This window comes from Salvelinus namaycush, chromosome 4, assembly GCF_016432855.1.
Source record: "Salvelinus namaycush isolate Seneca chromosome 4, SaNama_1.0, whole genome shotgun sequence".
In the NCBI taxonomy this organism is placed as follows: domain Eukaryota; kingdom Metazoa; phylum Chordata; class Actinopteri; order Salmoniformes; family Salmonidae; genus Salvelinus; species Salvelinus namaycush.
The window spans coordinates 28,969,247-28,996,963 of NC_052310.1; the positions used below are offsets into that span (position 1 = coordinate 28,969,247).

Sequence of the window (27,717 nt, forward strand, 5' to 3'; positions counted from 1 at the left end):
TCCTCCCTCCCCTCTTCCCTCTCTCCTTCCCAGCGGTTGGATCTCTCTCTGAGGAACTCCATGCCCTGGCTGGTGCTGGCGGGGTCGGGTGGTGTGGCCGACCTCGTCAGCGACGTCCTGGAGAGCCTATCGTCTGCGCCCCCCGTCCTGTCCTCCACTGAGGGGGAGGGGGAGGCGGGACCCAGTGTGGACCTTAAAGACAGAGTGGCCGAGAAGGTTAGGAAGCACTTTCCGTCCGAAACGGAGATGGACAAACTGGTAGAACGGGTAAGAGCAAGGGAGAATGTGGGGCAGTCTTTTGCTGCAAAGGGTCATTTTCTCAGCTAAGCATTGTCTTTCACGGCTTCCTCTCTTCATCTCCTTTCCCTCATTACCACAAACAGGTGAAAGGATTGGATAGGATTTCAACATAATTATTTCAATTGACATTGAAAAGCCTGACCACAATAAAGAGCCTCTCAAATATTACCCTTGAACAGTGTTTGCCAAACTGGTCATCATACTATTTTCACCTACACCTCAGCATCTCTCCTCTTATCCCATGTTCACAGGTTCTGAGCATCTACCTGAACAGGGATCTGATCACTGTCTACCACGGAGAGCAGGAGGGACCAGATGACTTTGACACGGTCTTGCTCAAAGCCTTGGTTAGAGGTATGATACACCGTATCACCCCTGTTTCGCGAATGCAAGCATTGCATGAGTGGAATAATTTGCCCATATGGGCCCATATGTATCCACAGTTCACACCGCTGATCCATACTGTATAAGCTGATGCAGGGCATAATATCAAATCAAATGTTATTTGTCACATGCGCCGAATACAACAGGTGAAATGCTTCCAAGCCCTTAACCAACAATCCGTTTTTAAGAAAAATACAAAAAAAGTAAGAAATAAAATAAACAAATGATTTAAGTGCAGCAGTAAAGTAACAATAGCGAGGCTATATACAGGGGATACCGGTACAGAGTCAATGTGCGGGGGCACCGGTTAGTCGAGGTAATTGAGGTAATATGTACATGTTGGTAGAATTATTAAAGTGACTATGCATAGATAATAACAGAGAGTAGCAGCAGCGTAAAAGTGTGGGGGGGGGGGGGGGGCAATGCAAATAGTCTGGGTAGCCATTTGATTAGATGTTCAGGAGTCTTATGGCTTGGGGGTAGAAGCTGTTTAGAAGCCTCTTGGACCTAGACTTGGCGCTCCGGTACCGCTTGCCGTGCAGTAGCAGAGAGAACAGTGTATGACTAGGGTGACTGGAGTCTTTGACAATTTTTAGAGCCTTCCTCTGACACCGCCTGGTATATAGGTCCGGGATGGCATGAAGCTTGGCCCCGGTGATGTACTGGGCCGTACGCACTACCCTCTGTAGTGCCTTGCGGCCGCAAGCCAAGCAGTTGCCATACCAGGCAGTGATGCATCCCATCAGGATGCTCTTGATGGTGCAGCTGTAGAATATTTTGAGGATCTGAGGACCCATGCCAAATCTTTTCAGTATCCTGAGGGGGAATAGGTGTTGCCGTGCCCTCTTCACGACTGTCTTGGTGTGCTTGGACCATGTTCGTTTGTTGGTGATGTGGACGCCAAGGAACTTGAAGCTCTCAACCCGCTCTACTACAGCCCGTCGATGAGAATGGGGGCGTCCTCCTTTTCCTGTAGTCCACAATCATCTCCTTTGTCTTGATCACATTGAGGGAGAGGTTGTTGTCCTTGCACCACATGGTCAGGTCTCTGACCTGCTCACTATAGGCTGTCTCGTCGTTGTCGGTGATCAGGCATACCACTGTTGTGTCATCGGCAAACTTAATGATGGTGTTGGAGTCGTGCCTGGCCGTGCAGTTATGAGTGAACAGGGTGTACAGAAGGGGACTGAGCACGCACCCCTGAGGGGCCCCCGTGTTGAGGATCACCGTGGCGGATGTGTTGTTACATACCCTTACCACCTGGGGGCGGCCTGTTAGGAAGTCCAGGATCCAGTTGCAGAGGGAGGTGTTTAGTCCCAGGGTCCGTAGCTTAGTGATGAGCTTTGAGGGCACTATGGTGTTGGAATGCTGAGCTGTAGTCAATGAATAATATTCTCACATAGGTGTTCCTTTTGTCCAGGTGTGAAAAGGCAGTGTGGAGTGCAATCGAGATTGCATCATCTGTTGGGGCGGTATGCAAATTTGAGTGCGTCTAGGGTTTCTGTGATAATGGTGTTGTGAGCCATGACCAGCCTTTGAATGCACTTCATGGCTACAGACGTGAGTGCTACGGGTTGGTAGTCATTTAGGCAGGTTACCTTAGTGTTCTTGGGCACAAGGACTAAGGTGGTCTGCTTGAAACATGTTGGTTTTACAGACTTGGACAGGGAGAGGTTGAAAATGTCAGTGAAGACACTTGCCAGTAAGTCAGCGCATGGTCGGAGTACATGTCCTGGTAATCCGTCTGGCCGTGAGGCCTTGTGAATGTTGACCTTTGTAACGGTCTTACTCAAATCGGCTGTGGAGAGATCGTGATCACACAGTTGTCCGGAACCAGTCCTCTATTTGTATATATTTTTTTTTCTTTCAAACATTTTATTTAGCCTTTTCCATAAAGACACAACCAACAACAACACAAAGCAATGAACATGTACAAAATACATAAAAACAAAAAGACGGAGACAAATGCACAGTCCCCTCCCCGATTTCATTACGGGGGACAAAAAAATTAACAATAAAAACAGCAATGTCCATGTCTTCCAAGAGTAAAACAAGCTAGAATAGGCGAATGAGAAAATAATGTCTCTGCATTTCATAGTTATCTTTTTGACAATTGTTCTTCCATGGTAAAGATGTATATCCCTTTCCCACCCAAACAAATTATTAGAAGTATTGAACTCCAATGGTACAAACAGCCAACACCCAGATGCTTGGTGGGTTATGGGTTGTCAATCCCCTTCAATAATATATTTGCACACTCATCTCCTATAAACCAAACTACAGGGCTCCAGATACAGTGCCTTTTGAAAGTACTCAGACCCCTTGACTTTTTCCCAAAACTTTTACGTTACACCCTTATTCTAAAATCGCTTAAATAAATACAAATCCTCAGCGATCTACACACAATACCCCATAATGACAAAGCGAAAACAGGTTTTCTATTTTTTTTGCAAATGTATAATTTATATTTTATTTTCACAAGTATTCAGAACCTTTGCTATGAGACTCAAAATTGAGCTCAGGTGCATCCTGCTTCCATTGATCATCCTTGATGTTTTTACAACTTGATTGGAGTCCACCTGTGCTAAATTCAATTGATTGGACATGATTTGGAAAGTATCACACATGTCTATATAAGGTCCCACAGTTGACAGTGCATGTCAGAGCAACAACCAAGCCATGAGGTCGAAGGAATTGCCCGTTGAGCTCCGAGACAGGATTGTTTTGAGGCACAGATCTGGGGGAAAAAAATATCTGTAGCATTGAAGGTCCCCAAGAAGACAGTGGCCTCCATCATTCTTAAATGGAAGAAGTTTATAACCACCAAGACTCTTCCTAGAGCTGACTGCCCGGGAGAGAACGGCCTTGGTCAGGGAGGTGACCAAGAACCCGATGGTCACTCTGACAGAGCTCTAGAGTTCCCCTCTGGTGATGGGCGAAACTTCCAGAAGGACAACCAAATCTGCAGCACTCACCAATCAGGCCTTTATGGTAGAGTGGCCAGACGGAAGCCACTCCTCAGTGAAAGGCACACGACAGCCCGCTTGGAGTTTGCCAAAAGGCACCTAAAGACTCTCAGACCATGAGAAACAAGATGCTCTGGTCTGATGAAATCAGGATGGAAGTCTTTGGCCTGAATGCCAAGCATCACATCTGGATTAAATCTGTCACCATCACTAAGGTGAAGCATGGTGGTGGCAGCATCATGCTGTTGGGATGTTTTTCAGTGGCTGGGACTGGGAGACTAGTCAGGATCGAGGGAAAGATGAAAGGAGCAAAGTACACTTATCCTCTGAACTTATCCTCTGCAGCAGAGGTAACTCTGGGTCTTCCTTTCCTGTGGCGGTCCTCATGAGAGCCAGTTTCATCATAGCGGTTGATGGTTTTTGCAACTGCACTTGAAGAAACTTTCAAAGTACTTGAAATTTCCGCATTGACTGACCTTCCTGTCTTAAAGTAATGATTGACTGTCGTTTTTCTTTATTTAAGCTGTTCTTGCCATAATATGGACTTTGGACCTTATTTGGTAAAATACTATCTTCTGTATACCACCCCTACCTTGTCACAACACAACTGAATGGCTCAAACGCATTAAGAAGGAAAGAAATTCCACTATATAACTTTTAACAAGGCACACCTGTTAATTGAAATGCATTCCAGGTGACTACCTCATGAAGCAGGTTGAGAGAATGCCTAGAGTCTGCAAAGCTGTCATCAAGGCAAAGGGTGGCTACTTTGAAGAATCTCAAATATAAAATATATTATTATATTTGTTTAACATGATTCTATATGTGCTATTTCATAGTTTTGATGTCTTCACTATTATTCTACAATGTAGAAAATAGTACAAATAAAGAAAAACCCTTGAATGAGTAGGTGTGTCCAAACTTTTGACTGGTACTGTATGTGTCCAGTATCCTCAAGTCAAGACGTGTGTGTGTGTGTTTGTTTGTGTGTGTCTCTCTGTCTCTCTGTGTCTATGCGTGTCTCTTTGCACGTGTGTGTGTCAGCGAGTAAGCAGCGTGTGTCAAGTGAAGCCAGCCCCTACACTGAGGAGCTGAAGCTGGCGGTTACCTGGAACAGAGTGGACATCGCCAAGAGTGAGCTCTTCAATGGAGACATCCACTGGAAGGTGAGACACTCATGTGCCCAATCAACCCCTAGACCCTAGGCCAGGATTCCCCAACTGGCGGCACACGGTCCGAATTCTTGGGGGGACATAATAGACTCAAAACACCAGGAAATTAGCTCCAAGTGATATTCATTTAAGAAATGTGTTCTCAAGTATTCCCACGCATAATAGAGAGAAACGTGATTGTATACAAATGTAAGCAAAGTTTGATATAATTATGTTTTCGTCAAACATTATATCTGTTTGGGCTTCTTGTGGTCAGTTTGCCATCTACAAATTATTTGTAATTATATTCTGGCCCCCTGACCATCTGCTCAAGAAAAAAATTGTTGAATGGCTGAATCTAGTTGTTGATCCCTGGTTTAGGCCCTATGCACTATTGTGAAAATTCCAGTAGACTTTTTACAATATTGGGTACACATCTCTTCAAATGCTTAAGGTCTAGGAGGATTGGGAAATGGAGGGGATCAAATCGGGACAGGGTTTCTCAATACTTTCACTTTTTTTAAATTATTTTCTCCATATAGAACTTAGTAGTAAATCATTTCTCTCTTCCAGCCACACAGCCACGAGAGATTAACAACTATAAAATAGATGTGTGAATGCTGAACTTCTGTGCGTGAGCACTGTTTTCACAAGTGGCGTGAGTGGATCGCCGAGATAAATAATACACTACTTTAGCCACAAAGGCTTTGGGAGACCCAGCCTGTTCCATCTATACAGCAGCTGTCAAAGACCTGTTCCATCAGATTCAGATTCAAGTTTATGTGCCATTTCATTGTAGGTTTGGACATACACTGAGTATACAAAACATTAAGAACACCTACTCTTTCCATGACATAGGCTGTCCAGGTAAATCAAGGTGAAAGCTATGATCCCTTATTGTCACTTGTTAAATCCACTTCAGTTAGTGTAGATGAAGGGAAGACAATTGAGACATGGATTGTGTATGTTTGCCATTCAGAGGATGAATTGGCAAGAGAAAATATTTAAGTGTCTTTGAACAGGGTTTGATAGTAGGTGCCAGGCACATCGGTTTTTGTCAAGAACTGCAACGCTGCTGGGTTTTTCATGCTTAACAGTTTCCTGTGTGTATCAAGAATGGTCCACCACCCAAAGGATATCCAGCCAACTTGACACAACTGTGGGAAGCATTGGAGTCAACATAGGCCAGCATCCCTGTGGAACTCTTTCGACATCTTGTAGAGTACATGCCGGATTATTGAGGCTGTTCTAAGTGAAGGGGGGAGGGGAGGGGGGGGGGGTCATCTCATGCACAGTAAGGTAGCTCCCATGACACTGTATTGGTAGACTGCAGTGCTCATTAGTCAACATAGGAGAGTGTTTATATTTTTTCCCATTTCACACATGTACAAGCGTGTATTGAAAATAGTTTTTTTTGCATATCCCAAATCCCCCTGAGACACTCTCGGAAAGTGGGGTCACAGCCAGGGCCTGCCGTTATCAACGGCAACCCTGGAGCAAACAGGGTTAAGGGCCTTGCTCAAGGGTACATCAACAGATTCTTTACCTTGGTGATTCGAACTAGCAACTTTTCGATTACTGGCCCAATGCTCTAACCACTAGGCTACCTGCCGCCCATTGGTATCACGTGGAAGAAAACAAGGGATGGACTACCTGAAATTGTACAATAAGAAACACACATTTTTGTTCTGTTACCTCTCACCTTTGACCTCTCAACCTCCCTAACCCCCCTTGCAGTACCAGGACTTGGAGGACTCCATGACGGATGCGTTGGTCAACGACAAGCCACAATTCGTGCGCCTCTTCACCGAGAACGGACTCAACATCCTGGACTACCTGACCTATGGGCGGCTGGAGAGCCTCTACCGTTCGGTGGCCGACAGCTCTCTAGCCTACGTCCTGCTGCAGCGCCGCCTAGGGGAGCGCCAGGGTATGACAAGCTCGCAGGCCATGCTGCTGGATGTCTCTCCTGCCAAAGGGTCTGGTGGGTCGCCAGGGGGGCGGCGGCCTGCGAATAAGTTCAGTTTATTTGAAGTAAGAGATGTTTTTTAGTACATTTTTATTCAATGTACTCATTTCAAGTACACTACATATACAGTGCATTCAGAAAGTATTCAGACCCCTTGACTTTTTACACATTTTGTTACAGCCTTATTCTAAAATGGATTCAATCGTTTTCTCCCCCTCATCAATCTACACACAATACCCTATAATGAAAAAACAGATGAAGACATTTTGTAAGTTTATTAAAAACAATCAAATTGACAAGTATTCAGACCCTTTAGTCAGTACTTCGCTGAAGCACCTTTAGCAGCGATTACAGCCTCGATTCTTCTTGGGTATGTCGCTACAAGCTTGACACACCTGTATTTGGGGAGTTTCTCCCGTTCTTCTCTGCAGATCCTCTCAAGCCCTGTTAGGTTGGATGGGGAGCGTCACTGCACAGCTATTTTCAGGTCTCTAGAGATGTTCGATCGGGTTCAAGTCCGGGCCCTGGCTGTGCTCCTCAAGTACATTCAGAGACTTGTCCCGAAGCCACTCCTGCATTGTGTTGGCTGTGTGCTTAGAGTCGTTGTCCTGTTGGAAGGTGAACCTTCGCCACAGTCTGAGGTCCTGAGCACTCTGGAGCAGGTTTTCATCAAGGATCTCTCTGTACTTTGCTCCATTCATCTTTTCCTCAATCCTGCCTTGTCTCCCAGTCCCTGCCGCTGAAAAACATTCCCACAGCATGATGATGCCACCACCATGCTTCACCGGTAGGGATGGTGCCAGGTTTCCTCCAGACGTGACGCTTGGCATTCAGGCCAAAGAGTTCCATCTTGGTTTCATCAGACCAGAGAATCTTGTTTCTCATATTCTGTTAGTTTTTAGGTGCCTTTTGGCAGACTCCAAGCAGGCTGTCATGTGTCTTTTTTTGAGGAGTGGCTTCCATCTGGCCACTCTTCCATAAAGGCCTGATTGGTTGAGTGCTGCAGAGATGGTTGTCCTTCTGGACGTTTTTCCCATCTCCGCAGAGGACCTCTGTAGCTTTGTCAGGGTGACCATCAGGTTGTTGGTTACCTCCCTAACCAAGGGCCTTCTCCCACAGTTTTCTCAGTTTGGCATGGTCGGCCAACTCTAGGAAAAGTCTTGGTGGTTCCAAACTTCTTTCATTTAAGAATGATGTAGGCCACTGTGTTCTTGGGGACCTTCAATGCTGCAGACATTTTTTGGTACCCTTCCCCAGATCTGTGCCTCGACACAATCCTCTCTCAGAGCTCTATGGACAATTCCTTCAACCTCATGGCTTGTTTTTTTCTCTAACATGCACTGTCAACTGTGGGACCTTATATAGACAGGAGTGTGCCCTTCCAAATCATGTCCAATCAATTTCATTTACCACAGGTGGACTCCAATCAAGTTGTAGAAACATCTCAATGATCAATGGAAACAGGATGCACATGAGTTCAATTTTGAGTCTCATAGCAAAGGGTCTGAATACTTAAATAAGGTATTTCTGTTATTTTATTTCATGAATTTGCAGAAAATGAATTTTGAGTCTCATAGCAAAGGGTCTGAATACTTAAATAAGGTATTTCTGTTATTTTATTTCATGAATTTGCAGAAAATGAATTTTGAGTCTCATAGCAAAGGGTCTGAATACTTAAATAAGGTATTTCTGTTATTTTATTTCATGAATTTGCAGAAAATGTCTAAAAACCTGGTTTCACTTTGTCATTATGGGGTATTGCGTGCAGATTGATGAGGAAAACATTTTCATTTAATCAATTTTAGATTAAGGCTGTAACCTAAAAAAGTTATTCCCGAATGCTCTGTTTACAAAAGTATGTGGACACCCCTTCAAATTAGTGGATTCGGCTGTTTCAGCCACACCTGTTGCTGACAGGTGTATAAAATTGAGCATACAGCCATGAAATCTCCATAGACAAATATTGGCAGTAGAATGGCCTTACTGAAGAGCTCAGTGACTTTCAAGTCATATTGTCACATTTCTGCCCTACTAGAGCTGCCCCGGTCAACTGTAAGTGCTATTATTGTAAAGTGGAAACGTCTAGGAGCAACAACACCTCAGCCACGAAGTGGAAGGCTACACAAGCTCACAGAATGGGACCGCCGAGTGCTGAAGCATGCTGCACTTAAAAATTGTCTGTCCTCGGTTGCAACACTCACTACCAAGTTCCAAACTCACCGGGAGCTTAATGAAATGGGTTTCCATGGCCGAGCAGCGGCACTTATGCCTAAGATCACCATGTGCAATGCCAAGCGTCCGCTGGAGTGATGTAAAGCTCGCCTCCATTGGTCTCTGGAGCAGTGGAAACGCGTGCTCTGGAGTGATGAATCACGCTTCACCATCTGGCAGTCTGACAGACAAATCTGGTTTTGGCGTACGCCAGGAGAACACTACCTGCCCCAATGCATAGTGCCAAATGTAAAGTTTGGTGGAGGAGGAATAATGGTCTGGGGCTGTTTTTCATGGTTTGGGCTAGGCCCCTTAGTTCCAGTGAAGGGAAATCTTAACCCTACAGCATACATTGACATTCTAGACGATTCTGTGCCTCCAACTTTGTGGCAACAGTTTGGGGAAGGCCCTTTCCTGTTTCAGCATGACAATGCCCTTGTGCACAAAGCTAGGTCCATACAGAAATGGTTTGTCGAGATCGGTGTGGAAGAACTTGACTGGCCTGCACAGAGCCCTGACCTCAACCCCATCAAACACCTTTGGTATGAATTGGAACGCTGACTGTGAGCCAGGGCTAATCGCCCAACATCAGTACACCGACCTCACTAATGCTCTTGGCTGAATGGAAACCAGTCCCTGCATCAATATTCCAACATCTAGTGGAAAGCCTTCCCAGAAGAGTGGAGGCTTTTATAGAAGCAAAGGTGGGGGGGGCAACTCCATATTAATGCCAATGATTTTGGAATGAGATGTTCGACGAGCAGGTGTCCACATACTTTTGGTCATGTAGTGTACTTTGGTTGTGTTTGCACTTTTGGGTTCCATTGCACCAGGCAAGCTCAATCAGGTGAATGAACATGAATGCTATTTGAATCTAGTTCTGGAGGGTTAGTTATTTCTGTTAGATCTGGAAATGTTTAGTTGTGGATTATGGCTGTATGAAAACAGCACCTGCTGTTATTTGAAATGGACATTACAAAACATCCCTATGCTTTTCATATGGGTTATCAATCATTCCTCATTCTCCTTTTCTTGTCATATTATCTTCCCCCTCTATCTTCTCCACCACCCTGTCCTCTCTCCCTTTCTTCTCAGGTGTCGAGAGTCCTGGAGGACTTGATGGGGGATGTGTGTCAGCCATTTTACCACTCACCACTGGGACTGGAGAACATCTCCTCCCAGAGAAAGGCTCTCAAGGTACTCTCAATCACATAGGAAAATCTATCTCCTTCTTTCCTTTTGCATAGTTTATTTTTCTTCATTTCCCTCCATTTTCTCCTTGTATTCACTTTTTGTGGGCTTTGTACTTTTATACGTGTAAATTAAATTGCATATTTGGTCTAAGATACTTAATTTCGTTATTGGAACTCCCCCCAATCATCTCTCTCTCTCTCTTCCCCTCTCGCCGTCCCCCTTCACCCTTTCTCTCAGCGTGTGAGTAAGTTGTTGCGGGGCGACTGTGTGTACCAGGACAAGCGCTGTCTCTTTCCCTGGGCTAGTCTCTTCGTCTGGGCTGTGCTGCAGAACCGCAACGACATGGCCGTCTTCTTCTGGGAGATGGCAGGCGAGTCGGTCCTCAGTGCTCTGAGCGGCTGTAAGATCCTACGGGAGCTGTCCAAGCTGGAGAGCGAGACGGAGACCAAGCTGGCCATGAAGGAGCTAGCGCAGAGGTTCGAGAACCTGGCTCACGGTGAGACGAGAGGATACCTTTTTTTTAATAGAAACATGAAAAGTGATAATGGAGAGGGTGTTATGTCATTTCGTCCATAATATTGTGAAGGTTGAAAAGCGGAAAACAGTGCAGAGCCTGGTGTAGTGGTAACACTCCTGGCTCTCATCTCACATGCGACTCCCCGCCGGAGACCAGGGGCTCTATTTTAACAACCCTACCGCAATGGTAAATCTAAGCGCTGTTGGTAGCGCTATGCTGTAGGTTCGGGGCTGTGCCAGAAGTATTGTTGCTATTTTCACAATCATAATTCTGGACGCAGTTACTGAAGGTGGCGCAAAAGGGCTGGGTTTTGATGAATAAACCATTTGTGGGTGTGTCGTGGCTTGGACCCTCACTGGCCAATCAGAACCTGCTCCATGGTTAAATAATGTGGTTACTAGAAGTTTGTATTTACGGTCTTTCATGTATTGCGTTGTCATCAACTCCAATTCGAATGTTAGTCTGTTATAACCTAGTTTGTTAAATAGCCTGCCCCATATTTACAAAATATATTGAACATGTTTGCAGTCCACGTTGTAATGGCATTGCTTCAATTTGGAAATACATTGTTAAACATATGCTATAGCATTCGCACTGATATATGGGCTAGGCCTACTGTAAATTTCAGTCTGTGGACATGCCAAACGTAGTCAATGAGCAAGGTTAAATTCACTCGGCTATTGATAAGGCCTAAAAAGACAATGTTTAATTCGAATCAAATTCTAATAAAAACAAAACAAAAATTTGTTTTAAATAGGCTAAGTACAGTTACAGACACCATAAATGTTCGCTGTGGGTGTATAATTCAGACAAGGCAACTTAGACTATGGAGGGTTTTACGTATATCCTAACTTTTCACAGGAGCTGGATAAAGATCCAATATAAAGAGAAAGGGGGAATGTCCACTCACCATAATTGTTCCCTATGGGCATATCATTTCAGACAAGGCAACTTGCTCCCAAATATAATGTTTTATAAACATTGGAACCATCTTACAGATCGCATACACACTTCTCCAAAAGTTGCATCGAATGCTTGCCACCGACGTTCTCACCATAAAACCAGGACGGTAAATCATGTTCAGTTTTAATAACATTTTAAAACAACAAATGTCAAATGTAATGATAACATAAAATTGCTGTTGAACCAGCCTTCGTTATACTAGGCCTAAGGTAAAGATAGCCTACAGAGGGCTTGGATTTTGAACATATGAAATGGAAAACAAACAATTGTTACAAGAAAATAACTTCTAAAGACAAGGTTCACCGATATTCACAGAGGTTCTCATCTCTTGTTTCATGATGGGATTGGACACATGTAGCCCATATCATGGAGGGGATTTTACACACGTCCAAAACTGGATCTGCATCACTAAAATAATGTAGGCCTTTAAATCCGTCTCTGTAGATGTATTCAGTAAGTGTTACCAGAGCAGTGAGAGTCGCTCCTTCACCCTGCTGATCAGGAAGTCTCCCGTATGGGGAGGGACCACCTGTCTAAAGATGGGCATGGCCGCTGACGCCCGCCTCTTCTTCAGCCACGATGGAGTACAGGTCTGTCTGTCTGTCTGTCTGTCTGTCTGTCTGTCTGTCTGTCTGTCTGGCTGGCTGGCTGGCTGGCTGGCTGGCTGGCTGGCTGGCTGGCTGGCTGGCTGGCTGGCTGGCTGGCTTGTCTGTATTGTCTGTCTGTCTACTTGGCTGGGCTATTCTGCCTTCTAATTAAACAAAACATTTCAACCTGCGCATTCTTTTCATCGTCTGTAATCATATTTCACTGCGTCTTGGATGCTCCAGTGCATAGAATGTAACCATGTACATTTGAAGTTGTATACAGGAGCATAACGTGACACAATAGGCTACAATAGATTGAATAAATTGCAAAACTCGACATCTCTATGTGCCTCCCCTCCAGTCTCTCCTGTCTCAGATCTGGTGGGGGGATATGAAGAGGAGCACGGAGGTGTGGAAACTCCTCCTCACCTTCTTCTGTCCCGTTCTGATGTACACCCAGCTCATCTCCTTCAGGTACCTTTAGTACCTCCTCCACATCCACCTCTGTCTGGGAGTGTCTGTTTTTCTGACCCAGATTACGCCTAGTCCTTGATTAAAAGTGAATATCAATTTGTGTTTGGAAAACTCTTTCTTTATGTGTGCTTTTCTTTCTGCTTCTCCCTCTTATCACTAGCAATGTGTGGGATTAAGTCGCTGATTACGTAAATCTGCATTGATGTCAATGGTTAGGATTTGGCCCTCAGTACCTTAGTTTCAAAGTTATTTATACTTTAAACTCTGTCTTTCACAGGGAATTGGAGGAGCCGGGGAAGCCTGATGAGGTTGCACAGGGTAGAGACAGTGACAGCCTTTATGGAGAAACAATTTTCTCCTTCTCTGACATCAAGCACATGTAACTTTCCCTCTAAAAACCCATTTACATTCTAGTGTGTGTGTGTGTGTGTGTGTTAAATTGTGTACATACTGTATGTCTCACCACGTTTGCTTTCTTGTCTGTGTTGTGTGCACCTGTTATGTGTTTGCATGTAAATATACCTACTATAACATTTGTTAATATGCAAGTATGCAGTGTTTTCCACTAGTGCCGGTTGTCGGCTATACAGCTGATTACAGACTCATTTTCAGCCAGCTACTTTTTCCACTTAAATGAATTAGGCTATTTTTCAATTCACTCGTCAGAAAAAGCTCTGCGGAGCCCTCTTCTGCTAGAATGAACGATATGCGTCTTTTAGCTCCCGAGTGGCGCAGCAGTCTAAGGCACTGCATCTTAGTGCAAGAGGTGTCACTACAGTCCCTGGTTCGAATCCAGGCTGTATCACATCCGGCCGTGATTGGGAGTCCCATAGGGCGGTGCCAAATTGGCCCAGCGTCGTCCGGGTTTGGGCGGGGTAGGCCGTCATTGTAAATAAGAATTTGTTCTTAACTGACTTGCCTAGTTAAATAAAAAATAAATTGAGATCTATTGATAGGACAGGTGCCTGTCAGTCACAAAGTGAGCGATTACAGGGAAACACTACTGGTTTGACAGTCTGCTCTCACTGGGCACAAACTGGTTTAATCAACTTTGTTCCCACGTAATTTCAAGGAAATTACGTTGAACCAACATGGAATAGACGTTGAATTGACGTCTGTGCCCAGTATGCTGTCTGTCCCGCCTCCCGGTACCTGGTAACCTGTTGTGTGTGTGCTGTGGTTGCAGTCAAAATTCTTTACATGGAGGGAGAGAGCATGAATTTGCACGTCCCATATAATTTGAGTGAATTTGTATGTCCCATATAATGTGGTAACGATGAGTCGAAATCCACTTAGGCTATTGTTTTCTGGCACATTCATTTATTTTGTTTCGCGTGCTGTGTCTGCCATCGACGATGGCACACTGGCCCGGGGCCAGTAAAAACATGCTGGGCCTGTGAATCTTGTCAGCAACTGGCCCGACATGCTATTTGTATTTGAGCAATAGGATTGGCCGTTCATTCAAGCACCACCATGCTCGCGCGAGTCACAAACCTGTCCAACCTATAGGCCTTGCATGATCCCAATACATTTAAGAACTACACCATGTCTGGGACAGTAGAAATTCTGTTTGGGCCAGTAGATTTTGGCCTACTGGGCCGACCGGGCTATTGATAAAAAAGTTAACATTGGACCCTGGCGTGTTTCATATGCAGCCATGGAGGGGTGGCACATATGCTCTTTACTCTGCTTTGATTGACGAACAGCAAGCTTGACTAATTTCTTCTAAAAGTTGTCGAAATCGACTGAATAAAGTCGATCTCATCCTTGCCATTCATAAATCATACAACGCAGTTTTTGTCCATGGTATCGCATCAGGACAAGTGAACTAAAGATGTAGTTTGTATTTTTGATATACAGTGTCTACACCCCTTTAACTTTTTTTTCACATTTTGCTGCCTTAAAATTCAATCTAAAATATATATTTTTTTCTCTACAAATCTACACAACCTGAAAGAAAGTTATAGAACCCCGCCCCCCTGAAATATCATAATGGGATAATTCCCCACTCCTCTGAGTTAATACTTGGTGAAAGCACCTTTGGCATCCAGTACAGCTGTGAATAATTTTCGTTAAGATTCTACCAACTTTACACAAGTCTTAGGGTAATATATATCCAACGGTTTTGTCAAAAAATTGCTCAGCATCAGTAAATTTGTTTGGAGATCAAATCAAACATGATTTATTTGTCACATGCGCCAAACACAACATGTGTAGACTGAGACTACACCACTCAGGAACACTCAACACCTCTTGGAAAGCCAATCTGGTGTGCATTTTACGTAACAACTTGTGTAATTGTCCCGAAGAAAAATAAAACCCTTCTGAGAGTTAGGTTTTCAGAACATTGAGGTGGGTTTTCCTCTAACATTTTACCTGGGCTTTGCTCCTTTCATATTTATTTTTATCCTGACAAACTCCCCAGTCCCTGTCAGTGACAAGCATGCTCAATAACATGATGCTGCCACCACAGCTGTTATTGGCAGTGTATTGTTCATTTTTTTTATCCAAAACTAACAATACACTGTACTAATATCGTTTCATTAATTTAAAGATAGTACCACAACAAATTCAATAAAGTATTCAATATTTTCGCTGTGGGTTTCGGATGGAATCAAGGCATTAGAATGTACCAAAGGAGAGCAAAATACAGCTTGTTCTGCAAAAAATCAAATGGGCACATTTTTCTATTTGGCTGGCTACTCCATGTGCTTGTGGAAAACACTGAGTATGTGAATGGACGTCAATGTAATGCCTCATTGCAATTTCATATTTTTACTTCAGTGAACATCATACACAGGGTCCTAATAGTCCCAGATATCCTCTAAAAGGTGAGTAAACTATTACATTCCCTCATATCTCCATTCCCCTATTTTCTCCAATGTCCCTCACTTCTTTTTAGTTGAAGATAGAGCTCCATACACTGCAAATCTACCAAGCCATACACACCCATCAAGTCATAGGTTCTTAATTGCTACATTTCATCAGCATACTTCAGTTCGGAATGTGGTCTAGCAGGTTTCAACATTCTGCATCACGCTATTATCGATTTTGTGCTTCACGAATGTTTCAAGTTTATCTAATGTTCTAGTCTTAAAGAGTCTGTTATATGCCTGAAACAGGTCTATTGGTTTTGTAATGGTACAGTAGTACTCGATATAAATGTATGTGTACATTATTACTTTATGTAAATTAGTGTGCAGTAGTTCGTATTTCTATGTACATCTTTCTCTGTTTCTTCAGGCAGGCCCAACACCCCACCTAAACGGCCTTTTGTGCTATCCCGATGGCGGCAGTTTTGGTTCGCACCCGTCACTTCCTTTTTAGGCAACGTTCTGATGTACTTCCTGTTCCTTCTGCTGTTTGCCTACGTGCTATTGGTGGACTTTAAGCCGCCACCCCCGCGAGGCCCCGCTTTCGCCGAGTGTGTGTTGTACTTCTGGGTGTTCACCATCGTCTGTGAGGAGATCCGAGAGGTGGGAAGAGAAAGTTGACTGAAGGAAGTGTTTCTCAATCCTGGTCTTGGAGACCCAAAGGGGTGCACATTTTTGATTTCGCCCTTGCAGCACTATCACACTTGTTTCAACTAATCAACTCATCATCAAGCCTTTAGTTGAATCAGGTGTCTTAGTGCTAGGGCAAAAACTAAAATGTGCACCCCTTTCGGTCTCCAGGACCAGGATTGGGTCCCTAGTACCAGGATATACTGCATTCTTATTGCCCCTGCATAAGAAAATAGCCTGCAGTTGGCGCCAAAGGCAAAAACCCTAACCCTAACTGATATACTGGTGTAGTGTAATGTGTACAGGGTCTACATATGTAATGTTTATACATTATTAACTCTTTATGGCACTTTTAATGCTTGTAAGACTTCATTTAGCTAACTAGCTATATCGATTAGCAATTAGCTATCTAAAGCTGAAGAACATACGCACATCCAGGTACTTTCCGCAGGTGCTGGAGTTCTAGGCAAACGCCGTACACTGCTGCTCATGCTCCCAGGTGAAATGTATTAACAACGTTTCGACCCTTGGGTCTTCATCAGGTATCCATACCCCAGGTGGGGGTGGAAGGTCCTATATATAGGGGCAGTGACATCACCTCCTGAAACAGGAGGTAAAAAAAAAATGAATAACATAGTTTCACTTGCTCACTGATCCGTGTCTTAAGGCTTCTACGGGTTTTACCTTTGTAAGACAGACCACAAGGACATTTCAACATGTAAATAACATTGGGGAACATGCAGGTAATCAGGCCCTTGATCTTAAATCTTTGTCCTGTGCGGGGTGGGTAAATTAGTTGCATTTGTAGGTAAAGCTGCCTTGAGCACATTGGCCACATTTGTAATTAGCCTCCGGAACCTTGTCCAAAAAAGTTTCCCTTTTCTCTGGTGGGTAATCAGATTTAACCACAATATCTCTCACGTTTGGGGGTCTTTTAAAAACCATACATGGAGGACATTTAGAAATGGGTTTCAATTGTGGGTCAGTATCAATTATGTTCCAGTGCTTCCTGATAATGTCCTTAAATGCCTTCCCCAATGGTGAGTATTCGGTAAAGCATGATGGGACATGTTCTGCTTTTTCTTAGATTTTTGGTTGAAGGCTTTCCAACTGTGTTAAACCTTCAAAACAATCATTGGCATGTTTTACCCAATTGTCTTTGTACCCCCTTTCCTTAAATCTTTGTGTGATGTCCGTGGTCTGCTTATGATAAGAAGCATCAGAGCTGCATGTTCTTCTGATACGACTGAATTTACTTATAGGGAGACTTTTAATAAGTGGACGTGGATGAAAGCTGTTACCTCTAAGGAGGGTATTTCTGTCCGTAGGTTTCCTAATAGAGATCTGTAGAGAGGGAGGGTTTGTCCTTAACAACCATCACATCAAGAAAACTGATTTGTGATAGGTCATAGTTAATGATGAAGTGAGGGTGTTCATTCTTAGAGTATAGGTAAGAATGGAAATCCAAAAGTTCTTCCTGGGTGCCTGTATAGATCACGAAAATGTCATCCAAATATATCAGAATTAGGAGAATATTGGAGAGAAAAGGGTTAAGGTCTGGATTCAGCACCACCTGTTTTTCATACATTCCTAGATATAGATTAGCATAATTAGGAGCCATAGTGCTGCTCCCCATCGCTGTCCCTTTTGCCTGGAGGAAAAAGTCTCCTCTGAAGAGAAAATAGTTGGAGGTTAGTGCCAGTTCAGCCAAGTCCACAGTACAATTGGTGCTGGGTAGAGCATTAGGGGGACGTTCGTTGAGGTAGAACTTGAGGGCCTCTAGGCCGCCCTGATGGGGGATGTTATTATATAGACTGGTAACATCATAAGTACACAGAATAGAATTTTCAGGTATATGGTCCACAGATTTAAAAAAAAATCTAAAATCAATTGAGTCTCTAGTATACGTGAGGAGGAGATCACCCAGGGTTTCACAAAATGGTCTACAAAGGTAGAGATATTCTCTGTCAGAGATTTATTACTAGTCACAATGGGTCTGCCTGGTATAGGTGGTGTCATGCGCTTGTGAATTTTGGGTAAAGTGAATATGACAGGTGTGGTTGGGCAGTCAACTTTCATGAACTCATATTTGGTCTTTGTAATTTCTCCTTCATTCAAACATTTTGACAATTTATCATGGATCCGAGACTAGTAGGGCCCTTTGGGAGTCTTTTGTAAAATTCATTATCACTAAGTTGTCTCAGAATTTCCTTTTCGTTGTTTGCTGCATTTAGTATCACAATTTGCACCTCCTTTGTCGGCAGGTTTTATAATGATACTGGAGTCATTTTTCAGTTCCAAAAGAGATTCTTTCTCTGCTTTGGACAAATTGTGGAATACCTTGTATTCTTTTTTTCTTATCCAGGAGATTATGTACATCTTTCTCAACTAGGCGGCAATATGTTTCATGAGAGGGATTTCTTTTAGGTGGTAAAAATGTGCTTTTCCTCTTAAAATATGTATTCTCTCTTGTCTTAACCTCAGGGCGAGAGTCAGGTTCATTGTCTTTCAGGTTATCAATTGGAAAAACATGAGCACTATTTCCTGTCTGGCTACTAATACCGTTCAGTAGATTAACATTGGCAGGTGCATAGGGAGCAATCCCATTACCAAAAAACTCAGTCAATTTCAAACTGTAAAAAAAAACTTTTGAAAGTCTATAACTGTTTCAAAGTCCTTGGCCTGTGATGTCGGGACAAATGATAGTCCCTTACCTAGGGCAGATGAACATGTATCAGACATAGACCTGTTGGACAGGTTTATTACTGTGTCTTGCTCCGTGTGTGGGGCGGGAATTTCGGCTGTTGCCGTCTTCGTACGGAGTCCATTTCTGCATTTCTTGTGGGGACGCAGGGAGGGCGGTGGTCGTGATGATGGCCTATTCGATGACGTCGTCCATCGGGATTCTCCTCTTGACCATAATGAGGAGTTTGACTTGAAACCGTTTTTATAGTTTCAATATGTCTAAATTGTGTTTAAAAAAAAAATCCTAATTGAATATTGTATACATATTACTGTAAATATTGATCACATTCCCTGTGTATGATCATATATTTTGATACATTGAATGTTAATATTGTGAAACTATGTTATAATGTTTTGACCTCCTTTTTCAGGAGGTGATGTCACTGAGTACTGCCCCTATATATAGGACCTTCCACCCCCACCTGGGATATGGATGCCTGATGAAGCTAAGGGTCGAAACATTGTTAATAAATATCACCTGGGAGCATGCGCAGCAGTGTGCAGTGTTTTCATTTCTGTTTTTCAATTAGCTATCTACGCTCACCCTGGATGACTGGGACTTACTTACAGTAGCTATATGTTCTGACTGGAGGTAACAGTGTTTGATTGACCCATGTCTTCTCTTATCCCAGACGTTCTTAGTGGGCAGCATGATGTGGCGTCAGAGGTTGAGGAAGTACGTCCAGGACGTTTGGAACAAGTGTGACCTCACCGCCATCATACTCTTCATCATAGGCCTCACCTGCAGGTGGGCAACACGATTTCACAGTAGCGTCTTATGTCATAACTGCATGGTCCAGAGATACAGTTGAAGTCGGAAGTTTACATACACTTAGGTTGGAGTCATTAAAACTAGTTTTTCAGCCACTCCACAAATTCCAGTGGGTCAGAAGTGTACATACACTAAGTTGACTGTGCCTTTAAACAGCTTGGAAAATTTCAGAAAATGACGTCATGGCTTTAGAAGCTTCTGATAGGCAAATTGAGTCAATTTGAGGTGTACCTGTGGTTGTATTTCAAGGCCTACCTTCAAACCCAGTGCCTCTTTGCTTGACATCATGGGAAAATCAAAAGAAATCAGCCAGGACCTCAGAAAAAAATTGTAGACCTCCACAAGTCTGGTTCATCCTTGGGAGCAATTTCCAAATGCCTGAAGGTACCACGTTCATCTGTACAAACAATAGTACGCAAGTATAAACACCATGTGACAACGCAGCCGTCATACCGCTTAGGAAGGAGGTGGGTTCTCTCTCCTAGAGATGAACGTACTTTGGTGCGTTAAGGGCAAATCAATCCCAGAACAACAGCAAAAAACCTTGTGAAGATGCTGGAGGAAACAGGTACAAAAGTATCTATATCCACAGTAAAACGAGTCCTTTATAGACATAACCTGAAAGACCGCTCAGCAAGGAAGAAGCCACTGCTCCAAAACCGCCATAAAAAATCCAGACTGCGGTTTGCAACTGCACATGGGGACAAAGATTGTACTTTTTGGAGAAATGTCCAGTGGTCTGATGAAACAAAAATAGAACTGTTTGGCCATAATGACCATCGTTATGTTTGGAGGAAAAAGGGGGAGGCTTGCAAGCCGAAGAACACCATCCTAACCGTGAAGCACGGGGGTGGCAGCATCATGTTGTGGGGGTGCTTTACTGCAGGAGGGACTGATGCACTTCACAAAATAGATGGCATCATGAGAAAGGAAAATTATGTGGATATATTGAAGAAACATCTCAAGACATCAGTCAGGAAGTTAAAGCTTGGTCGCAAATGGGTCTTTCAAATGAACAATGACCCCAAGCATACTTCCAAAGTTGTGGCAAAATGGCTTAAGGACAACAAAGTCAAGGTATTGGAGTGGCCATCACAAAGCCCTGACCTCAATCCTATAGAAAATTTGTGGGCAGAACTGAAAAAGCGTGTGCGAGCAAGGAGGTCTACAAACCTGACTCAGTTACACATTAGCTCTGTCAGGAGGAATGTGCCAAAATTCACCCAACTTATTGTGGGAAGCTTGTGGAAGGCTACCCAAAACGTTTGACCCAAGTTAAGCAATTTAAAGGCAATGCTATCAAATACGAATTGAGTGTATGTAAACGTCTGACCCACTGGGAATGTGATGAAAGAAATAAAAGCTCAAATAAATCATTCTCTACTATTATTTCACATTCTTAACTTCTTATGGCTGCAGCCCGGCGTCGGTACACTTATGACAACAGCCACTTCAAGTGCAGGGCGCGAAATTCAAAAGATATTTTTTTTAAATATTTAACTTTCACACATTAACAAGTCCAATACAGCATATGAAAGGTACACATCTTGTGAATCCAGCCAACATGTCATATTTTTAAAATGTTTTACAGGGAAGACAAAATATGTAAATCTATTAGCTAACCACGTTAGCAAAAGACACCACTTTTTTTACTCCACCAGTTTTTTACTCCATCAGTAGCTATCACAAATTCGACCAAATAAAGATATAAATAGCCACTAACCAAGAAACAACTTCATCAGATGACAGTCTGATAACATATTTATTGTATAGCATATGTTTTGTTAGAAAAATGTGCATATTTCAGGTATAAATCATAGTTTACATTGCAGCTACAATCAGAAATTGCACCGAAAGCAGCCATAATAATTACAGACACCAACGTCAAATACCTAATTACTCATCATAAAACATTTCTGAAAAATACATAGTGTACAGCAAATGAAAGACAGGCATCTTGTGATTCCAGCCAATATTTCCGATTTATTAAGTGTTTTACAGCGAAAACAAAATGTAGCGTTATATTAGCTTACCACAATAGCCAGAAACACTTGGGCGCCGACGACTAGTTCACATCTACGACAGATATATGAAATAGCATCATAAAATGTTTCTTACTTTTGCTGATCTTCCATCAGAATGTTGGACAAGGTGTCCTTTGTCCAGAACAATCGTTGTTTGGATTTAGAACGGCAACTTTCCCTCTTCATTTAGCAAGCACACTAGCCAAGTGGCACGACGCTCTCCATGTCAACAAACGGAAGAGAACGGAACACGGCAAAACTCCCGAAAAATTTTCAATAATCTGATGAAACTATATTGAAAAAACATACTTTACGATGATATGGTGACATGTATCAAATAAAATCAAAGCCGGAGATAGTAGTCGCCTATAACGGCAGCTAAACAAAAGGCAATCCCACTGTCCACCTCGCGCTCTTCAGAGTACCGAAAATGGTGGACACGTCATTCCAAGATGATGTGTTCCATCTCAGACCAAGATAATCACCTCATTTCTTCTCTCACAGCCTCTTGACACCCAGGGGAAGGTGTATGACGTGCATATATACTAATAGGTCTCGTGCCCATTTATAGGCAGGAAGAAGAACAGAGCCTCGATTTCAGACTTTCCACTTCCTGGTCAGGAAGTGTGCTGCAGAATGAGTTCTGTTTCACTCAGAGAAATAATTCAAACGGTTTTAGAAACTAGAGTGTTTTCTATCCAATAGTAATAATAATATGCATATTGTACGAGCAAGAATTGAGTACGAGGCCGTTTGAAATGGGCACCTTTTATCTGGCTACTCAATACTGCCCCTTGCAGCCCAAACAGGTTAAAATAAAGTGGTGATCCTAACTGACCTAAAATAGGGAATATTTACTAGGATTAAATGTCAGGAATTGTGAAACTGAGTTCAAATGTATTTGGCTAAGGTGTATGGAAACTTCTGACTTCAACTGTATAGGCCCTGTTTGAATACTTAAAAAATACACCCTTCTTTCCTTGAGCAAATCGCTGATCTCATGCAGTAAGTTTGGTAGAAGCAATGGGGTGGACACCATATTTGAACTTATCATCTCACTTATAGGTCAGGTTACCTAAAGGAAAAGACGAATTAAGCACCACTCTTTTTGTCTGAACAGGGTCATATTCATTTGTTCACACCGTAGGAAAACTTAACTTCTTTGACAAGTTCAGATTGTTCAGGTAGGTTTCTTCCGTTTGGTGCCTAATGAATACGACCCAGGGGTCAAACTGTTTTCTTATGTTAATAATGAGGTGGCAAGACCAGTTTTAGCCTTTGACTTCATTTCTTTATCAGCACTATCATGTGTGATTTACATGTAAGCATATGATGTATAATTAATATTATAGCAACGTATCAAAGATACAGATAGTGTCGAAGTAACAGAAGTGTATTACTAGAACAGGGGACAGACAAAACGACAGGTCAAGGGCAGGCAGAGGTCGGTAATCCAGATCAGAGTCCAAAAGGTACAGAACGGCAGGCAGTCTCAGGGTCAGGGCAGGCAGAAGTCAATAATCCAGTGTGGTGTGACAAGGTACAGAACGGCAGGCAGGCTCAGGGTCGGGGCAGGCAGAATGTTCAAAACCGGGAAAACTAGAAGACAGGAACTAGAAACGGACAGGATCAAGGGGAAAAACATTGGTAGGCTTAACGAACAAAACGAATTGGCAACAGACATACAGAGAACACCGGTATAAATACACTGGGGATAATTGGGAAGATGGGCGACACTTGGAGGGGGGTGGAGACAAGCACAAAGACGGGTGAAACAGATCAGGGTGTGACAGTACCCCCCCTCTAAGGGCGCCACCTGGCATCCTACCTGGGTGCATACCTGGTCATCAGCGATGAGGCCTGGATCCAGTATGTCCCTAGCGGGTAACCAGCACCTCTCCTCCGAGCCATAACCCTCCCAGTCAACCAAGTACTGGAGTCCCTTGCCCCGAGGTCGAACCTTCAGGAGACACCTCACCGTGTACACCAGTTGTCCATCAATGTGACGGGGGAGAGGAGACAAAGGGCTGTGAGACATGGGTTTGATTCTAGACAAATGAAAAGTGGGATGTATACGGAGGGTACGGGGCAACAGAAGATGAACAGCAGAGGGGCAAATGAAATGGAGATGGGGAAAGGGCAGATAAACGTGGGGGGAAAGTTTGTGGGACTCCACCCGGCGGGTGTGGTGGTTAATTTCTTTACTATCAAATGAGGAGAGACAAACTTATCACACAAGTCAGAGTTATACTTAAACTAAATCTTTAATAGTGAGAGCTTTGCAATAGCAATGGCTTGTCGACGAATCACAGTTTCTAATGATCCGTTGAGAGCGCCTCCACCACAAACTGGCGGGACGGGTCAGGTTGAACCAAGATGGGAGCTGTGGTGGTGAAATGGTGTTTGAGATCCCAGAACGCCCGGTCAGCAGCTGGGGACCCCTTGCAAGGAACCTATGGAGAGGTGAGTGCAGAGAGGGGGAGCTGGATAATGCAGCGATAAAAGTTGGCAAATCCCAGGAAACGTTGCAGCTGCACCCTGGACGTGGGCTGGGGCCAATCCACCACCGCTCTCACCTTCCCGGGATCCATCTGTCCACTCCCTGCAGCGATGATGTAACCCAGGAAGGGGATGGTGGAGCGATGGAATTCGCACTTCTCTGCTTTCACAAAAAGCTGGTTCTCCAGAAGGTGTTGGAGAACCTGTAAGACGTAGAGCACGTGTTCTTGGGCTGAGCGGGAGAAGACGAGGATGACGAAGACGAACCGGTTCAACATGTCGCGGAGAACATCATTAACCAGAGCCTGGAACACAGCTGGGGCGTTGGTAATGCCAAATGGCATGAACAGATACTCGTAGTGACCGCTGGCCATGTTGAAGGCAGTCTTCCACTCGTCCCCATCCCGTATCCGCATCAGGTGCTAAGCGTTCCATAGGTCCAGCTTGGAGAACACGGTGGCCCCATGGAGCGGCTCGAAGGCCAAGGAGATGAGTGGAAGCAGGTAGCGGCTCTTCACAGTGATGTCATTGAGGCCCCGGTAGTCGTTGCATGGGCTCAGGGTTTTGTCCAACTTCTCCACAAATGCAAACCCTGCACAGGCGAGGGAGGAAGAAGGATGGATGAACCCTGCAGCTAGGGAGTCCTCAATGTAGGTCTCCATAGCTTTGGTCTCCGGACCCGACAGAGAGTACAGTTGTTCCCGGGGTGGAGTGGTGCCTGCGAGAAGGTCAATCCCGCAGTCATAGGGTCAGTGTGGTGGAAGCGAAATGGCCCGGGCCTTACTGAAAACCCCCCGGAGGTCCTGATACTCCGCGGGAATGACGGAGAGGTCCGGGGCAACTTCCGAGCCCCCAGGAAGATGTTCCGGGGCAGGCTGCGCTGACTTCATGCAATGAGCGTGGCAGAACGGACTCCAGCCCATGATGGCACCAGCAGACTAGTCAATAAGGAGATTGTGTCGCTGGAGCCAAGAGAATCCCAATACCACAGGAACCTGAGGAGACTTGATGAGCAGGAATGGATCGTCTCGCTGTGGTTCCCTGACACAGTTAGGTTGATGGGCTTGGTATTGTGGGTGACCCGGCCTATAGAACGCCCATTCAGCTCTCTAACGTCCATGGGAATGGAGAGGGGCTGAGTGGTTTATGGACGCCAGGGTAGCGTCCACAAAGCTCTCATCGGCCCCAGAGTCTATGAGTACCAAAAGAGATTTTGATTGATTCCCACACAGCAAAATGACATGAAAAGGGGTGCGAGTAAGGGGCGAGGAAATGTTCTCTGTATGGCCCACCAGAGTACTCGCTCCTACCGGTGAGCCTGGTCTTTTAGTGGACAGGTGGAGACGAAATGACCAGTAGTCCCGCAATACAGGCACCTCTTAGTGTGAAGCCTGTATAGCCATTCGTCTGGAGACAGCCTAGCTCTGCCAAGTTGAATCAGCAGACTTCGGAGACTCTCGGTGGAGCTCGGATAGCCTCGGGTTCTCTCGGCAACGGAGCCGTCTGGGACTTCTAGGATGCTTCGGAGGCGAGGTAGAATCCTTGGGTGGGCGAGTGAAATCAAATCTCCTCTCCTTCCTTCGTTCCCATAGTCACCCATCGAGCTGAATGGTCAAGGCGATGAGCGAGTCGAGATCCGTCGGTAGTTTCCGGGCTGCAAGCTCGTCCTTTACTTCCTCCGAAACTCCGTGCAGGAACATGTCGAACGTGCAGAAATCCACCGCATAGTCTGCCACACTGCGGGAGTCTTGCCAAAGCTGGAGTAACTTCCCTGCAGCCTATCTCCCGGGCAATGGAGTATCGAAAACTTTCCTTACCTCTGCCATACACTCCTCCAGACTGAAGCATACGGCCGACTGTTCCCATACTGCCGTAGCCCAGGTGAGACCCCTCCCGGACATTAGCATGATGAGGTATGCTATCTTAGAGCAGTCAGAGAGGAAGGAGTTGGGCTGCAGCTCGATGATGAGGGAATAATGAGCGAGAAACGCCCGACAGGTGCCCGACGAATCGTTCCAGGGTTGGTAAGTGTGGTTCCCGGGAAATCGGGGTGGCCGGGGAGACGGTGCTGCTATCAGCCGGGTTACTGAGGGACTGGGAGGTTACCGTTGTGGTAGGCTGCCTAACAAACAACCCACAGAATTGCTCCAGCAATGTGTTCAACGCTCGGACATGGCGTTCGGCTGAGGTCTGGAACCCTTCCATCAGACCACGAAGCAACTGCTCGTGGCTCCTTGGGAGGATATTGTGTTACAAAGCTGATCCGAGTCTGCTGGGTCAGTCATGGCCAGTTCGTACTATCACGTTTTATGGAAGACCCAGATGCAGACAGTGTCAAAGTAACAAAAGTTTATTACTAGAACAGGGGCAGGCAAAACGACAGGTTAAGGGCAGGCAGATGTCGGTAATCCAGATCAGAGTCCAAAAGGTATAGAACGGCAGGCAGGCTCAGGGTCAGGGCAGGCAGAATGGTCAAAACCGGGAAAACTAGAAAACAGGAACAAGAAACAGACAGGCGCAAGGGAAAAACGCTGGTAGGCTTGAAGAACAAAACGAGCTGGCAACATTAAAACCTGAGAACACAGTTATAATTACACTGGGGATAATGGGGAAGATGGGTGGAGATGGGGGTGGAGACAAGCACAAAGACATGTGAAACAGATCAGGGTGTGCCAGTAATGGGTCTTTTTATAAACTATGGTACCAGTGAAGATTTCCCACACTGGACAACTTGTTACAGCTGTCATCGATAATAATCCGATTTTTTTATGGCAGTGTAAGTTGTCGTTATATCATATATTAAGCATTAATTAGTTAAATTCTACAATGTACTTAACCCTGTAAGAATCCTGGATCTAGCTGTCGGTCAGTTTTCTGTATAGAGATCTCAGAAATGCAGTGTAACTACGTAACATTTCGTGTCTCCTTATGTTACGGGGTGAAAACAGTTTTAATGGGCACACAAGTCCAAAATAAAAAATGTGATTGCAAAGTCGAATGCTTCTAACAGAAAGAGTCAACAAACCTTGATACTGAAAACCTAAATCGATACTGTCATTACCATGGTTCTTCAATAATTATGCATAATCCATGTTGGATCCAGCTGATATATATATTATACATTTGGTATGGTTACATAAGACAGCCTGGTCAACCTGGTCTCAGACCATTTCATATGTAAATCCGAGACGTTTAGTATGATATGATACGTTTCATATAGTATGTATTCATTTGTGGATCTCCATCACCCTTTTCGCATGTTATATTAAGAATTCCAATTCGTTATGAATTAGCAAAATGTAAAATATGTTACGAATTTGCCAAACATAAAATATGATATGATTTTGCAGAGCGTATGATATGTTACGAATTCTAGCTAGCTGGCTAAGGTTAGCTAGGATAAGGGTTAGGGTTAAGGTTAGAAGTTAGGTTAAAGAGTTAAGGTTAGGGGAAGGGTT

At 44.2% G+C, this 27,717-nt stretch overlaps 1 protein-coding gene across 1 annotated transcript in view; it reads left to right on the forward strand.

Annotated features, from left to right (window-relative positions):
• The window catches only part of LOC120045820 (transient receptor potential cation channel subfamily M member 4-like), a 70,611-nt gene that overhangs the window by 16,413 nt on the left and 26,481 nt on the right, over positions 1–27,717 (forward strand). The window contains exons 8-18 of the mRNA XM_038990753.1: positions 34–267; positions 552–654; positions 4,695–4,816; positions 6,539–6,835; positions 10,077–10,178; positions 10,413–10,671; positions 12,100–12,245; positions 12,604–12,716; positions 12,994–13,095; positions 15,964–16,192; positions 19,597–19,712. Coding sequence (XP_038846681.1) covers positions 34–267; positions 552–654; positions 4,695–4,816; positions 6,539–6,835; positions 10,077–10,178; positions 10,413–10,671; positions 12,100–12,245; positions 12,604–12,716; positions 12,994–13,095; positions 15,964–16,192; positions 19,597–19,712 — 1,823 coding nt within the window. The remainder of the gene's footprint in view (positions 1–33; positions 268–551; positions 655–4,694; positions 4,817–6,538; positions 6,836–10,076; positions 10,179–10,412; positions 10,672–12,099; positions 12,246–12,603; positions 12,717–12,993; positions 13,096–15,963; positions 16,193–19,596; positions 19,713–27,717) is intronic.